Below are 14,552 nucleotides of genomic sequence, written 5' to 3'. Positions count from 1 at the left end.
TTAAAGCTTCTGTGATTTTCACAGAGTAATGAAATGAAAGCTTTCATGCTTCAAACTCCAAAAACAACATGCTTCTTTTTATCAGTACAGAAAAGTGTTCATTGAATTTCCTAGCAGTGAGCATTAAGACTTTTGGTAAGTCTAAAATTTTACCATTCTTGTTATACTGTATCTGTTTTCAAATTCCATGCAATTCTTTTTGTTATCTGATTTCCCCCAAGACAAATTCTGAGACTGGATAGTTCAGAGGATTTGTAATGAGATATGGAAGTTTTGGTGGCTGACAGTTGTTAAGTGGTATACTTGGAACAAATTGGTGATCTCAGTCCACTTCCTAATGGACAGCTGTCCGTATCCCCCAACTATCTTCACAAGTTGCCAAAACTGTCAGAGAGCCACAGAGTCCAGAGACTGAATGGATATAGAAATTTAAAATCCCTCTGACCTGAATAAATAAATCCTGTAAGTCAGTATTAAAATACATTGAATGGCCACCATAGGGAAATTTGTGCTGCATTTTCCTGTGCTATATCTGCCTGTGGACAAATAGGATTTCAGTTTTCAATACTGTGGATGTGTGGCATCTTTCATGAACACTACATTCATTTTAGAATGAAAGTTAGGTGTTAGTCTATTTTGTTTTTAACTGAGCATTATCTGTTGAGAGAAGTAGCCCTGTGATAATAAACAAATGTCTTCTCTCTGTGTATAATGGAATACAATAATTTTAAGGAAATAATGTTCATTTCCAAGGAATTAAGTACAGTAAGGAAAGCATTGCTTATTAATCTTTCACAGTAGCCTTCATCTGGTTGTATGGAAGAATGTGTGTCCTGTAAGAGCTCCTTGTAGCTTCAGTTGGGATGTAATCATCTCTAACATGTTCCCTTTTGCTAAATCCCTTCTACAAAATATAAAATATTAAGTTTCCAGTTATGAACTGTTTATATTATTTGGTACACTTTTTCTTACCTTGCTTTAGTTAAACTTCTGCTGCTGCTTCCTGTTGGTGGACAGCAAGTGGAATCTGACTGGATCACATCTGAACTATTAGTGGAATGGATTGATAGATTTGATGTGTGTGTACAATTTTGTTCGACAGTAGGGAAGATTGACAGTGCAATTTACATTTTTAGATGGTATTTACCAAATTGAGGCATATTTTTTTTAAATACTTAGTTGGGAGATTGGCCATGATGCAGTTTATGGAATGATACAAATATTTAAGTGAGATGTGCCTGATTGTGCAAATGAAATAGAAGATATATATAGTATTGTCCACATTTTTCCCTTGTATTCCTTGCAGCCTTGGTTTTCACCCTTTGCTTTCTTTGCCTTCAGCTACCTTACGTTATAAAGACACTCCATCTGGTTGAGGAAGACACGAATACCTTCAGAGCCAATCAGTGCTTTTTCTTGAATTGCCCAATTCTGGATCATTCATTTTCCAATTTAGGAAAAACCTATTTGGGTTCAAACAAAAAGCACATACAATATGACTTCAGATAGCAGTCCCTGAGGAACAGGTCAACTGATGGGTGCCCTGTCCATTCCCTGTTCTACGCTATCATCCTTTCCCTTCTTTGAATGGGGAGAGTAGCCACAAAAATCCAAGATATTAGTAGGAGAAGCTCCTACCTATTCAGATGCCTCCTTTCACAGAGCCCAGTTACATACACAACTTCAGCTAGATTGAATCTGATTACTGAGAAGATAACGGAATTAGCCTCTACAATTACATCCATTCTTAAATGTGTCCATTTGTCAGTCCTGGGTGCTGGTGGCCCACTGAAGCTGAAGAGTCAGGACTAAGCAGAATCTTGTTTTTATGCATAGCACCAGCCTTTTCAGTTTTTTTGGGGTATGATCTTCCCCCATCTCCTACCTCCACAGCCAGGAGCTGCAGCCTGTGCTCCTGCTCTCTTTTCTCCCTAACCTTGCTTGTTTTTAGTTCTCTGCTATTGGGACTCTCCTCATCCCTTGTGTCTGTCTCTCTAGAGCAGCCAAGCAAGTGTCAACCAACCAGCCCACCCTGTATGCCATCTGTCTCAGCTGACTGCCCACATATCTCATTATGCACCCTTTCTTCCACAGAAATAGTGGCACAGAAGGCACTTTTCAGCAGGGACCACCAGATTAAGTAAAGTGGCTTGTGCAGCCTGATCTAAGCCACTTGCAGTTATTTCCATATTCCTCCACCCCTCTTGGACTGGATCTACAATTTCTGGGGTGATTGTACTTGGCTCCTCTGGTCTGCCATTTTGCTGGCCTGCCGTCAGCTGGCCTGAGGTTGCTGTAGCTAAGGCCTTCTCCAATTCTTGGCATAAGGAAGGGAAAAGTTGCTCTATTCTGTCTCCCTTTCTCAGCCCCCAACTGTCAATCCCCTGCACCCTTCTACCTTTGCCCATATGACCTTGGCAAAAGCAGCTAGTGATACCCCCTTTTTACTCTTGCTTCCAAGTAAAGCAACAAGGTGCCACTGTATTTAAATGAGAGATTTATTCACAGACTGTTTGGTGTCCTTTCTACGCATCCAGCTTTATGGGCTACTTCACTCCTGCCTCTCCTCCTGTTATGTGAAAACAAAAAGGAAAGGGATTGCAAAAGTTAGGGCCCCAATTGGCTTGATGTACTGCATGGCCCCTATTTTTCGGTATGCATTTTATGTCATTAACATTCACTTAAAGTGCCTGATCTTGCAACCTACTCAGCATAAATTGGGATCAAACTGAGGTATTAAGCGTCTGGATCTCTATTTTGGGGAGGATGGAGGCACGAGAAGAAAATGTACATATAAAGATGAATGTTATTACTGCTCAAAGAATCCTGGCTGAGCTTTTCTAAGCCTCCTTGGGAATTTAGACATGCATCTTGCATTCATTTAAATTCTTTAACTGTGCAACCTTAACTTGTCATAATGTAGAGTGGGTTGGGTTGATTTTTTTTCATTCAGTATATTGTTCAAAAAAGATAATAGACTGACCTCCTGTTTAATCCATACTCCTTATTCTGGGCTAATTTAGCAGGGATTCTACTGCACTGATTGAAGTCAATTGGTGTTTTCCTTGAGAGGATAAGGATCAGGAACACAAATATTACTGAAAAGACGTTATCTTCTATTTCAGGTGAAGATCCCATGATATTTTCTCTCCACTTCATTTCAAGCGTTTGTGACATAATCCTCTGATTTATGGAGTAGCCGTAAATGCTATGCTAGTACAGTATAATGTGAAGGTATTTAGCAGAGGGTATTGGGAAGAGATGACTTGTTAGCCCTGTAGTTACAAACAAGGAGAAGTGTTTAAATATTAGTCCCCGTCCGCTGCCCCCACAACTCTTCTTGGAACAATTTGATTCTGGGAAGGATCCTGCAATATCAAGGGACAGCTAATCGCCCGTAGTCTCCCCCTGAAACTCACCCCAGATTTCAGCCAGAGTCAAAGCGAAGTGTGCGGGTACGAAACAAGTGCAGGATTGCCTGCCAGGACACACCCCAGTGATCATGCATCTTCCCTTAGGGGGGAAAAAATAGTTAACTGTTATTTCTAGCCCAAAGCTGGGGAAGTTCAGCACCTCTACAGATAAAAGTTCCAGGGCTGCTGATCAAAACAGAGTCTCCTGTCTTGATAGGGGAAATTTCATTTTGCCAGGATTTGCTTAACATAATTGTTCACCTTGAAAAAAATTCTGTGGGTAAAGAAAAATCCATTTTCACTTCTTGTGCCCTCTTCCAAAAACAACCCTGGAGGGTACAGAAGACCTACATGAGTTTCACTTTGATGATCAGGTGGTAAGGAAATGTTCAGGTTTTGGAGAGCTAAAACTCTGATGTGGGTCTGGCCTCTCTAGATGGGTGAGGCAGAGCCTGTAACTGTTCAGTGAGAACAAATTTGCACTGCAGCCCTTAGAATCAATTTGTGCCTAGGTCCCAACTGTGGTGAATGTTCTCACCTCCTAGACACTGCATGGATTAGCAGTATCCCGTTCATTGGGGCTCTCCTCAGAGGGTCCAATTCTTAAGAACGGCCATACTGCATCAGACCAAAGATCCATCAAGCCCAGTATCCTGTCCTCTTGACAGTGGCAAATGGCAGGTGCCCTAAAGGGAATGAACAGACAGGTTATGAAGTGATCCATGCCCTATCACCCAATCCCATCTTCTGGCAAACAGAGGGTAGGGCCACCATTATGCCCATCCTGGCTAATAGCCATGGATGGACCTATCTTCCATGAATCTACCTAGCTCCCCTTTGAACCCTGTTATACTATGGGCGTTCACAACACCCTCTGGCAAGGAGTTCCACAGGTTGACTGTGTGTTGCGTGAAAAAATGCTTGTTTGTTTTAAACCTGCTACCTATTAATTTCATTTGATGGCCCCTTGTTCTTGTATTATGAGAAGGAGTAAATAACACTTCCTTATTTACTTTCTCTATACCGCTCATGATTTTATAGACCCCTTAGTCGCCTCTTTTCCAAGCTGAAAAGTCCTAGTCTTATTAATATCTCCTCATATGGAAGCTGTTCTATACATTTTTGTTGCCCTTTTCTGAACCTTTTCCAATTCCAATTCGTATGAAGATGATCCCAGAAGGGGGGTGGTTAATTATACCCTCCAGAGGGAAAGCAAGGTGCTGCCTGCTCTCTTATATCCTACTCCATTTGTTTGCTACGTTATCATAAAAAGATATGGGCAAAACTGTTTAAAGCTAGAAAATCCAGGCTGAACCCTCTGCTTTGCTGCTAAGCGATGCTCTTTTCCACTGTCATTGATTTAACAACTGCTTAGCTTTGTATAGGTGGGTGTTACTTTTGTTTTGCGAAGTTAGGGGAAGACTGGGGAGACCTACCCTTTAAGCTAGAATTACGGCTTTATTTTCTGATGATGGTAAACTGCCTGGCTGAAAAACAAAACAAATTACATTTCATTAGTGGAGGCCGTGCAGCACCCCCAGCGTGGTGGTTTAAACATCCGAGCCAGCAATCGAAACATAACCAGACCGTTGTATGCAAAAAGAAGAAACCATAAACGGTTGCTGCTTTTTTTAAGAAAAGTCGGTTTGATTTAACCTCCCTCCCTTTAAAATTATTACCGATATAGCAGCAATTGCTCAGTGATGAACATGTCTTAAGACCTTTTATAACGATCTAATGAACAACTGGAAATTTCTCCCCCATATTGTTTACATTTCTTATAAGTAATGTTATTGGGCGTGCTAACATCAAGAAAAAGCTATGGCATGCCTCACCAGCCTAATAGTAAATTCATTCTATTGTTCCTCCTTACATGTCTATATTTTCTCAGAAGAGAAGTTACTCCGTTCATATTTATGAATCACTTAGCCTGGATGAATTTATTTTCATTTTGTGTTTTGAATATTTTCCAGTCGTCTTTGTATATTACGGACATTGCTTCAGGTACAGTGAAAAAGCACTACGGTTCTTGCAAACGAGTACACAGAGATAACGCTGTGTATGTGTAAATAAAATGTAGCAGCTATTAAGGAAGACAGTAAACATTTGAATAGATATTGTGTGTGTGTTCATGGAAATTCTGGCAAGAAGAAAGTATTGAAATGCAGGCTAGCTTCTGTGTCCCCAAGTAAACTTCAGTTCGCCCAGGGTTTTCCTGATATGTGAGAAGAGGGTAAAAATGTCCTTTTTCTGAATTCTCTACCTCAAAACTAGGATCAGCATGCAACAGGGTTCAGAGCGGAAGACAAATACACAGAAGGAGAATTATACAGTTCTTCCTGATTTTACTTCTCTAAACCCAGTGCTGCTGTACTATTTCCTACTATTTTCATATGCAGATCTGGGAGGTAAATAGCAACCTCTACAGTTCTCACGTGCGGTGTCACTTACCATTGTCATGGCCAAATCCACCTGCAAACGAGCTGAAGTTTACAAAAGCCAAGCTGACCAACTAGGGGCTGAACCTTTTGCCCCAGCTGTTTAATGCCCAGCGTAGTTTCTTTTGTGCGTGTAGCCTATTAGCAGAAGGTAGCGTCTAGCCTTCGCCACTGTAGAACAGCGGAGAGGGGAAGTGGGAATTCGTTCAGAACTGCAATAGGAAATCCTCTCCTAACCCACCAGCATCCAAACTTCATAGAAACGCCTTTCCCCAAAGTAAACTCTGCGCTGTTATTTGTTTACTTTATTCTCCAAATTGCTGTTCATTAGTTCAGCTCGTAAAACAAAACCGTCAAGTGTACGTTGTTACCACGCCCGCTCTGACTGTCGCCCGGAGATAGCGCCTCATTGCTATGCATGCTCAATTTAACTGTGAGGAGGTTCAAGTATTTCACATAAAGCGTTTTCTCTCCTAATTTGAAAAGTTGACCTTTTGCGTTGTGTGCACGTGGTCATTCAGTACAAACCCTGGGCCATGTGGATCAGCTAGTAGTGCTGTTGGATGCCTTTTAGCGGGAGGAGATATAATCATTTTAACTATTTGATTGCAGATGTTTTCTGGCGTTAATAGTAGTGGTGAGGTTTCATTTTAGGAGTATCTAAGCGTTTGGTTTTTGTAAGGAGGGAAACCACACGCGCGGACTTCCAATGCCATCCCTGTTAAAATCCCCGAATCCGTAAAGATGTTAATCTCCACCTGATTACAGTTCAGTACCGCTGAGAAGCGCTGCTGGAGAGTCTGTCTTTGTGGCGTTGCTGTACAAGCAGCACAGTTCAGCAGGCAGCGCCGAGAGCGACTAGTGATTCTAGTCCATATCTTAGTGACGGAAGGGGGCGACGTTTACTATGATTATAACTTTGCTCATTCAAATTTTGACTAGCGCCAGATGTGTCTTTCCGTCGCTAAAGGCTGCAAATGCGCTTTCACCATGGCCACCTGCCTCTCACCCGCTACAAGTGGACGGAGAGATGGCTGAAGAGCCTGAGAGTTGTAGCCATTCCCCTCCTCCCCCCCGAGCTGCTTCCTGGGGCTCCGCCAGGGTCCTGCTCTCGCCCACTGCCCGATCAATAGCAAGCACATCCCAAGGACTCAGCATCCTCCCCCTCGCTGGTGGGCAGGACCGGGGACCTCACTGCAGCTGTGAACCATTGGGCTGTAGCAGGGACCAGCCGCTCCTCTCCCCCCGCTGTCGTGGGGAGGGGTATAAGAAGGGCTCGGACGCGGCTTTCCCAGCCACAGGGCGAGGCCGCGGCCAGGGCTACACCAGCGTCCGTGGGCGAGCGGCCCCATGAGCCGGCAGCTGGGCGTGCGGGGCTCGGATGGGGAGGACGAGGAGGAGGAGGAGATCGGCAGCGTGGGGGCCGAGGAGGTGGAAGGGGACAGGGGCGTCCAGGGGCAGCCCCGCCGGTCGGGAGAGCCCGAGGGGAAGCCGCCCTACTCCTACATCGCGCTCATCACCATGGCCATCCTGCAGAGCCCGCAGCAAAAGCTGCCGCTGAGCGGCATCTGTGCCTTCATCCGCGGCCGCTTCCCCTACTACCGGCGGCGCTTCCCCGCCTGGCAGAACAGCATCCGCCACAACCTCTCGCTCAACGACTGCTTCGTCAAGCTGCCGCGGGAGCCGGGCAGCCCGGGCAAGGGCAGCTACTGGGGCCTGGACCCGGCCTCGCAGGGCATGTTCGACAACGGCAGCTTCCTCCGCCGCAGGAAGCGCTTCAAGCGCCCCCCGCCGCCGCCCCCCGCCCCGGCCCCGGCCCTGCTCTGCCCGCCCTGCGCCCTGCTGCCCCCCGAGCCTCTGCGCTACGTGCCGCCCGAGGCCGGGCTCCCGCTGCCCCCTGCCTGCCCCCTGCCGCGCCGGAGGGCGGCCGGCTGCGCCCTGCAGCTGGGGGTGCTGCTGCTGCGGGAGCAGGAGGCGGCCGGGGCACAGCAGGCGGCCGCTCCCCCAGGCCGCGGCTGCTCCTTCAGCATCGAGAGCATCCTGATGGGCAGCGAGCCGGCCCCCAGCCCGCTGCTGCGGCCGGCCGCCGCCTGGGCTTGCGGGCCCCAGCTCCTGCCCCGCGCCCCCTGCCTCCTGCCTGCCGCTCTGCTAGGCGCGGCCTCGCCGTGGGACACCGCCTCCTGCGCCCCGGGGGCCGGGAAGGGTGCCCGCCTCCTCCGGCCCAGCCCTGGTGCGGCGGCGGCGTTGCTGGGCTGCCAGCCCGTCCAGGGCCCCGCCAGGCTGCTGCCCCTTGGAGCGGCTGCGGGGGGATCGCCGGCCGCCTTCTAGCCCCAAAGGGATCCGGTCTGGCACCGCCACCCCGGTCCCAACCTCCGGCCACCCCTGCCGGGGAGGGACGTTACGCGGACACCTTGGTCAAACAACGTCATGCTCCGATTGGAAACGGCCCGGGCACTGCCCCGTCTTTGCCGTCGGGGCGGGGGTCGGGGGACTTCTGCACTAGCCCCCCCATCCGTCTCTGGGTGGCGATTGTCCTGGAGCGCCTTACTTTATGCTGCGAGCTGAAACTGACTGACCCTGCTAAGTTTGCAGCAGCTCCGGCTCTGGGAGGGACAGAGAGGTTTTTCACTCAGTTCCTGGGGTGTAGCGATCATGCAGCAAATAATCCCCTCACGGATGCGCGTTGTCTGTAAAATGTTTACAAAGCCACGGACTTTAAATGAGGGTTGTTTTTTTAAGGAACAGGTCACCGGGCACTATCGTGAGTGTTGCTGTTTTTCTCCCTGTGCAACGTCAAAAGCGCATCCGGTCTGCATTATCTGAGTGAGAAATGAACTAAGTGGGTAACTTGTGGGATTCAAACAAAAACGTCAAACACTGGACAACTTCCACTATAATACGTTTCCTTTTCTCCTCCTTTGAACGACAAACTTTTCAAAAGGCCAAGCGTACAATACTTATGTATCCTGTGTTTCCTCTTGTGACGGGTTTGCAATATAAATAGACTTGCAGCTGAATATTTATTGCCTGTGATCTGTATTTGCAGCTGCCGTGGGGAAATGTTAACATAAAAACTTGTGTATGGCCTAAATAAAAAAACAATATCGTGCTTGTCCTTTTTCTGAAGTCGGTTATAGAGGATAACACAATTATGTATATGCTCATCATAATGTATATAAAATCCAGCTGGCTAACTTTCCAAACTAAAGAGACCTTTTCGCTTTCATATTTTAAGGGGGACAAAAGGGTAATTTCGAAGTCCCTTTAGGGGGTGTATTTAGTGTATTTCCGAGTGTTTCGGGTACTTAGATTTAGGGTTTATTTCGATGTTATTTGACTACACGTAAAATCAGAGGCGTTTTTCTCAAGTCCTAGTAGAAGCTAATTTAAATTGAGATCCGAATTGCCAGTAGCTTCTCTGGGAGCAGAATCGGACCCGTGCATTGGGATAACAGGTGTCACCTTCCTCCCCACAATGGGCAATGAGAGCAAGCTAGGAGGTGGAAAAGAAATGTTACTTGTTTATCTGATTCTTAGTGGTAGGCGACTGTATTAATTGTATTTGTTTTAAATCTACCTTTACCTGTGTAATTTTCCCATCTTGGTCCCCACGGAGGGATACTACTAGAAAGAACATGCTTGCGAAGCTCACGGCTGTTTTAGGTGTCTAACCAATACAAGCGACAAAGAGTCCAGTGGCACCTTATAGACTAACAAATGTATTGGAGCATAAGCTTTCGTGGGTGAATACCCACTTCGTCAGACGCATGCCTGGCGGTTCACCCAGGAAAGCTTATGCTCCAATACATCTGTTAGTCTATAAGGTGCCACAGGGCTCTTTGTTGCCTTCTACAGATCCAGACTACCACGGCTACCCCTCTGATACTTAACCAATAGCAGGCTTGGAAGGAACGTAGTGAATGGAGCTTAGGTATAAAAGGAGGGAAGAGTGCAGCAGCAGCCAAGATCTTGGGTAGGGTTTATCAGGTCCTGTAACCGGAAGGATAAACTTCGTGTGGAAGTAGTTTTTGGTAGTTTAGGTTGATGTTTAGGCTCTGTTCCCTTTACGAGGTCGATCCTTGAATCTTATTTGAGCATTTGAATTTTGCCTTTGGACTAGATGCAGGATCGGCCCCGCAGTGTGTAGCAACCCTAGTTAATGGTCTGTCCTATTTCAGAGAATTTCTAACTGCCTAAGGAAAGGAAAGTTTCTTCCTCTCTGAAATAGGGCTAGCTCCTTCTTCTGAAGTCAATACCGGTAGGAACAAACTCTTCCACCAGATAACTCCTTGACTTAATCAGAGCATTGATCTGAGTTTTTCCTTCTTCCATTGATTTTTCTGGGGGAAGTAGGAGGAATCTTCTTTTAAAAAAATCTCAAACCAATTTAAACAAACGGCACTAATTGCATAAAACACTCCACTTTGTCCTGGTCATTTTTACTTTAACCCATGAATTAAAAATATATACGCTGTATATAAACGACGAGGAAGCTGCATATTTATTTAAAACAAAATGACATTTCCTCTAAATCAGCCACATGCACAGAGAAATCTGAACGATCCTACACTTCTAGACTCGGATAATTGTGGAGTATAAACAGCGGGTCTCTAGGCCTGACCCAAAACCCATGAGTCAAATGGAGTCTTTCTGTAGATTTCAGAGGGCTGTGGATGAGGGCAAATAGCAAAGGAAAGTGGTTCGGACTGAAGTGGTGAGGTGACTAGAGATGCAGAATTTGCTGTGCAATTTGAAACCGTCAGCAGTTACTACTTTGCTTTGGCTATTTCAGTCTAGCACCGAACAGCTCTTCTCCTGCGCCTTTCTGTCCGGTGACTAGTAAATGGACAGTCAGCGAATCATTTTGACCCATCAATTTTTTTTACAGTTAAAAGATGAACCGTCTCACTCAAACTGTACACATTTGAAGTTTCACCTAAATAATTTTTTTCTTCCTTTTCAAAATCAAATATCCCCCTACCCCGAAACCTCCTAATGTTAACTCACACGGGAGGCTAGGTTAATGTATTATATCCAAAAGGCAGCGTACATTCTGACCTCCCTTGAAAATTCATCCCTAACCCACCTCCTTGTGCTTAAACTCCGCAGGGGAGGGAGGCTCTGAGATGAGGCCATGTAAAGATAAGTGCCTGTAAGGGATGGTCCGCAGGCACTGGAAAACTCGTCACACTGTTAACTTGATACTTATGGTATCTCGTCAGGTGAAACAGAAACGAATTATTATTTCATTGCTTTTATTATATGACTAGTCGGATTAATACAGAGAAGTATGTGTTATTGCTCATAATACTTTTTCTTTGACTTTATATAAACATTTATCTTTAAAAAAATAAACGGAAAAAACTATATAGTGCTTAATGTTTTCACGTTTGACGAATCCAATCAAAAGAAACCATGGTTTTCCTATTCTCTTTAATCCCCAATCCCGGCATATACGAGCCGTATTCTGAATGAGACAACACCACATTATAAAGATTATGTACACGTTTGCAGTGTTCCTCTTATGTATGAGTATGTGTACCATGACAAAACCTCGGCCTAGGGAAGTAACCGTTTTTAAAAATTGTAATACTTCATCATTAAAATTTGTTTCGTGTTTTTAAAATATAAAAGGCCAAAGTAGTCATCAGCGGTGTTTGAGCCCGACCCTGCAGTCCTAACTCACGCAAAACTCTTTGGACTGCAGGATCGGACCTGAAATTGCAAGAAAATAGCCTTTGGTGGAGTTAAAGACGTTTAAGAAGCGCCTCAAGGCTACATTAAGGGTATTCAAGATTATTCCAAACCCCCATCTCCAATTACACAAAACCAGCTCCGCCTCCTACCTCAAATCTCTCTCTCTGCGGTCAATATGATGTGATAGGCAACGCTCAGTGAAGTGAATGGAAAGAGTCTTATTGACATCAAAGGGGATGGATCAGGCCCTTACTGCGTAGGCTGGCAGCCTAAATTACTGCGTTAGCGGAGAAACACTTCAGGACGTGCTCACTGATCAGGTAAGGTCTTTTTAACTCGTGGCATCAGCTTTTCAAGAGGGGAAGAAAATGTCCACACGCACGAGGAGTGATATTTAAGGCCAGCTCCTAATTACCTAGCGAGAGACGTGACAATGTATCTTCGTACTAGGGGTTTAGCACATTGAGCGCGTGTCCATGGCGGCTGACAGTACGTGTCCGATCAGACTCAAAGGTAAGAGATTATGGGAAGCATTCTTTATACAGCAACATATTTCAGCTTGAACAATATAGATAATTCCCTTCTTACGTTTCCCAAAGCATCCGGAAATTAATTAACCTAGAGCGAAACTCCTTACATTGGAAAATAAAGAGAGCGCATAGCTCCAACAGAAGTGACCAGCTTGAGTTTCACAGGAAAAAAACCGCAGGGTTTTACAAAATCCATAAAACCCGAATATAAAACAAACATGTATTTCTTCCACCTCTTAAAATTAATGATAAAATCTAGGTCCTTTCACACCAAAAAAACAAAACTACTTTGTTTTGTGTCGATATACTGCTATTGCACTCAATTGGGTGAAATACTATGAAAAATGCATCCATTCTCTATTTAAAATCACAAAATCCTGTATTGTAAAGGCAGCAGAAAAGTAACATGTATGTTTGAGGCTTGCATGTTGTTTGAGGGGCTTCCAACCACTTTGTTTTTTCTTGATTTCAATGGAGCCAAGATTTCACCCCATCCTTCAAGCTGAGGGCTGTGATCCTCCTCTCTTTCCTTTGGCATATGCTGGAGGGGGCCTGAACATTTTTCTGTTGTAACGTAGACTCACAGTAGGAAAGAGGCTGAGAACCACTGCTTTAATTCATAGGCAGCATCTCTCATTTTGGATAGGCACTAAGGATTGCCTAATGTATCTTGCAGGCAAGATTCTGCTCTCACTTACCTCCGTATAAAACCTCAGTCATTCACTCGGATCTGCATAGGGAATGCGCACATGGAGCCCTCTTTGGAGTCAATGAGATTCTATAAGTGCAGGTGGCCATGCTAGTATATCTGATTGCAGGAGTGAGGCCTAAATCAGGAATTACTCCTAAAGTCATTGCAACTACATTGGTATAAGTGAGAGTGAAATGTGAGTGAGATGAGACTCAAGCCCTGGGTATTTATTTCTCTGCAAGAGACTGCTGCAGTTTGCAACAATTTGCTCCCAAGTTTCAGCCCCCTTCAAGAGGACAGTGGATTGGTGATTCTCTTCTCTCAGCTTAGTTTCTGGCAGACTGTCTGATTTATGACTTATGCTCCACCTGAGTAGCCATTCACACTCATCTCTCTTCTCACCATCAAGTATTGTAAGCTGTTACACTTGCTTCTATTTTTTTGCCTATTTCTTATATAAAGTCGTTTAGTTGTTTCTAGTCTGGTACGTACACATAAATGAAACAGAGAGCAAGTGCAACTCTGTTGGACCCAATTGCTTCACAAATCCTTGCCTCTGGACCACAGGCATCATTTCTGGCAGAGCTGTCAAGAAGTATGAACAAAGGCCTGCTCCCAGTAAATTCACTGGACATTCTGGGTGAAGGAGTGGGCCTGTACTTACAGCTATATGAAAGTCAAGTGGTCTGGAATCTGTATCTGTCACTATAGAGTGAGAAAACTGTCCTGTATAAATATTTAAAGCAATGTAATGAAAATATATATTTTGATTGCTTTAAAAACACCTTCTATTGTTTTGCAAAGGAAAAATTTCCTTGTGGGCCAAATTCTGTTGTCTTAACTCAAGGAAACTGGAGACCCTACTAGTTTAATATTAAATCCTTGCCTAGATATCTACTTGTGCAAATCCAACACTATTTTTGGTGACTTCTTTCTAGCCCAGCGAGCAAGTAATGCTAATTGACTGTATCTTTTACAAAATTTAAGATATGGATGGTTTTTCAATTAAATCCAAGATGATTGTAAGCCTCTGAAAATAATGTATTCTGTTTTATTACTAAATTTTGCACAAGGCAGAGGTTTATCTAATTTGAAAGCAGTTTGTACAGCTCAAAGTTCTTCATTCAGAGCAGGGTTGGATTAATACTACTTGTTAATAATGTGCATCATAGTAGTGTGTTATTGAGACCAAAATAGAAAAGGGTTTTCAAAACACAACAGGTCTGTTCTTGCTCAGTGGGAGCTTTGCTATTCTCTTCAATGGGAGGAGTAGCTGACCCCAAACAAGTATTTATTCCACCTGCTATGTTGGCTTGAGATTTCCTAGCCTAACTTCACAGCAAACAGGTATTTGCTACCCTCTAGTGGTAATGTTAATTTGATGACCTGTTCAACATGGTTGTTATAATTGTCAGTAATGCTGTGACATATCATAAGTCTTTTATGTCCTGATCCAGCAAAGCTTAACTTTAATCTTTCCACTGACTTCAATGGGCTTTGGATCAGGCCTAAGTGCTTTGCTGAACTGAGATCTTTATGCAGAAGTCCCCACAGAAATCAGTGAGGAGTTCTACCTAAAAAGTAATGGCACAATAGGCCCAGAGACCTACAATTTTAAATGTGTGCACAGTAGAATCTTATGACTAATGGCACTTTAGTTTCTAAATCACTGCATTTGTATGTGTTAATTATATTCACAACTTTATAGTAATAAAATAAGAGCATATAAACTATATATAAAATATGATAATTTTGAAGGGAATATTATTTTGATAGTGTTCAT

General features: G+C 44.3%; 1 protein-coding gene and 1 long non-coding RNA gene across 5 annotated transcripts; one reads left to right on the top strand and one right to left on the bottom strand.

The window, feature by feature from the left end:
* Nucleotides 1-2,433: 2,433 nt before the first annotated feature.
* Nucleotides 2,434-8,975, bottom strand: LOC128839426 (uncharacterized). Of its 4 annotated transcripts, none has more exons than XR_008445417.1 (6): nucleotides 8,428-8,975; nucleotides 4,850-4,900; nucleotides 3,952-4,099; nucleotides 3,420-3,513; nucleotides 2,984-3,275; nucleotides 2,434-2,569 (listed from the first exon to the last, which is right to left on the bottom strand). It is a non-coding gene; the product is annotated as an uncharacterized LOC128839426 (long non-coding RNA). The 4 variants fall into 4 exon arrangements; XR_008445416.1 differs by lacking the exon at nucleotides 8,428-8,975 and adding an exon at nucleotides 5,865-6,393; XR_008445419.1 differs by lacking the exons at nucleotides 3,420-3,513; nucleotides 8,428-8,975 and adding an exon at nucleotides 5,865-6,393.
* On the top strand, nucleotides 7,077-8,434 carry LOC128839425 (forkhead box protein D4-like). The gene has a single exon (XM_054032421.1). It carries the CDS (start codon nucleotides 7,202-7,204, stop codon nucleotides 8,177-8,179), a length of 978 nt encoding a protein of 325 aa, XP_053888396.1. The 5' UTR covers nucleotides 7,077-7,201; the 3' UTR covers nucleotides 8,180-8,434.
* Nucleotides 8,976-14,552: the final 5,577 nt, after the last annotated feature.

This window comes from Malaclemys terrapin, chromosome 6, assembly GCF_027887155.1.
Source record: "Malaclemys terrapin pileata isolate rMalTer1 chromosome 6, rMalTer1.hap1, whole genome shotgun sequence".
Classification (NCBI taxonomy): Eukaryota; Metazoa; Chordata; order Testudines; family Emydidae; genus Malaclemys; species Malaclemys terrapin.
The sequence above is the reverse complement of the archived record's forward strand: the minus strand, read 5'-3'. Positions and strand labels throughout refer to the sequence as shown.

Bases quoted from the DNA above. Each gene is read 5' to 3' on its own strand.
- LOC128839425 (XM_054032421.1), top strand. From the start codon at position 7,202: ATGAGCCGGCAGCTGGGCGTGCGGGGCTCGGATGGGGAGGACGAGGAG.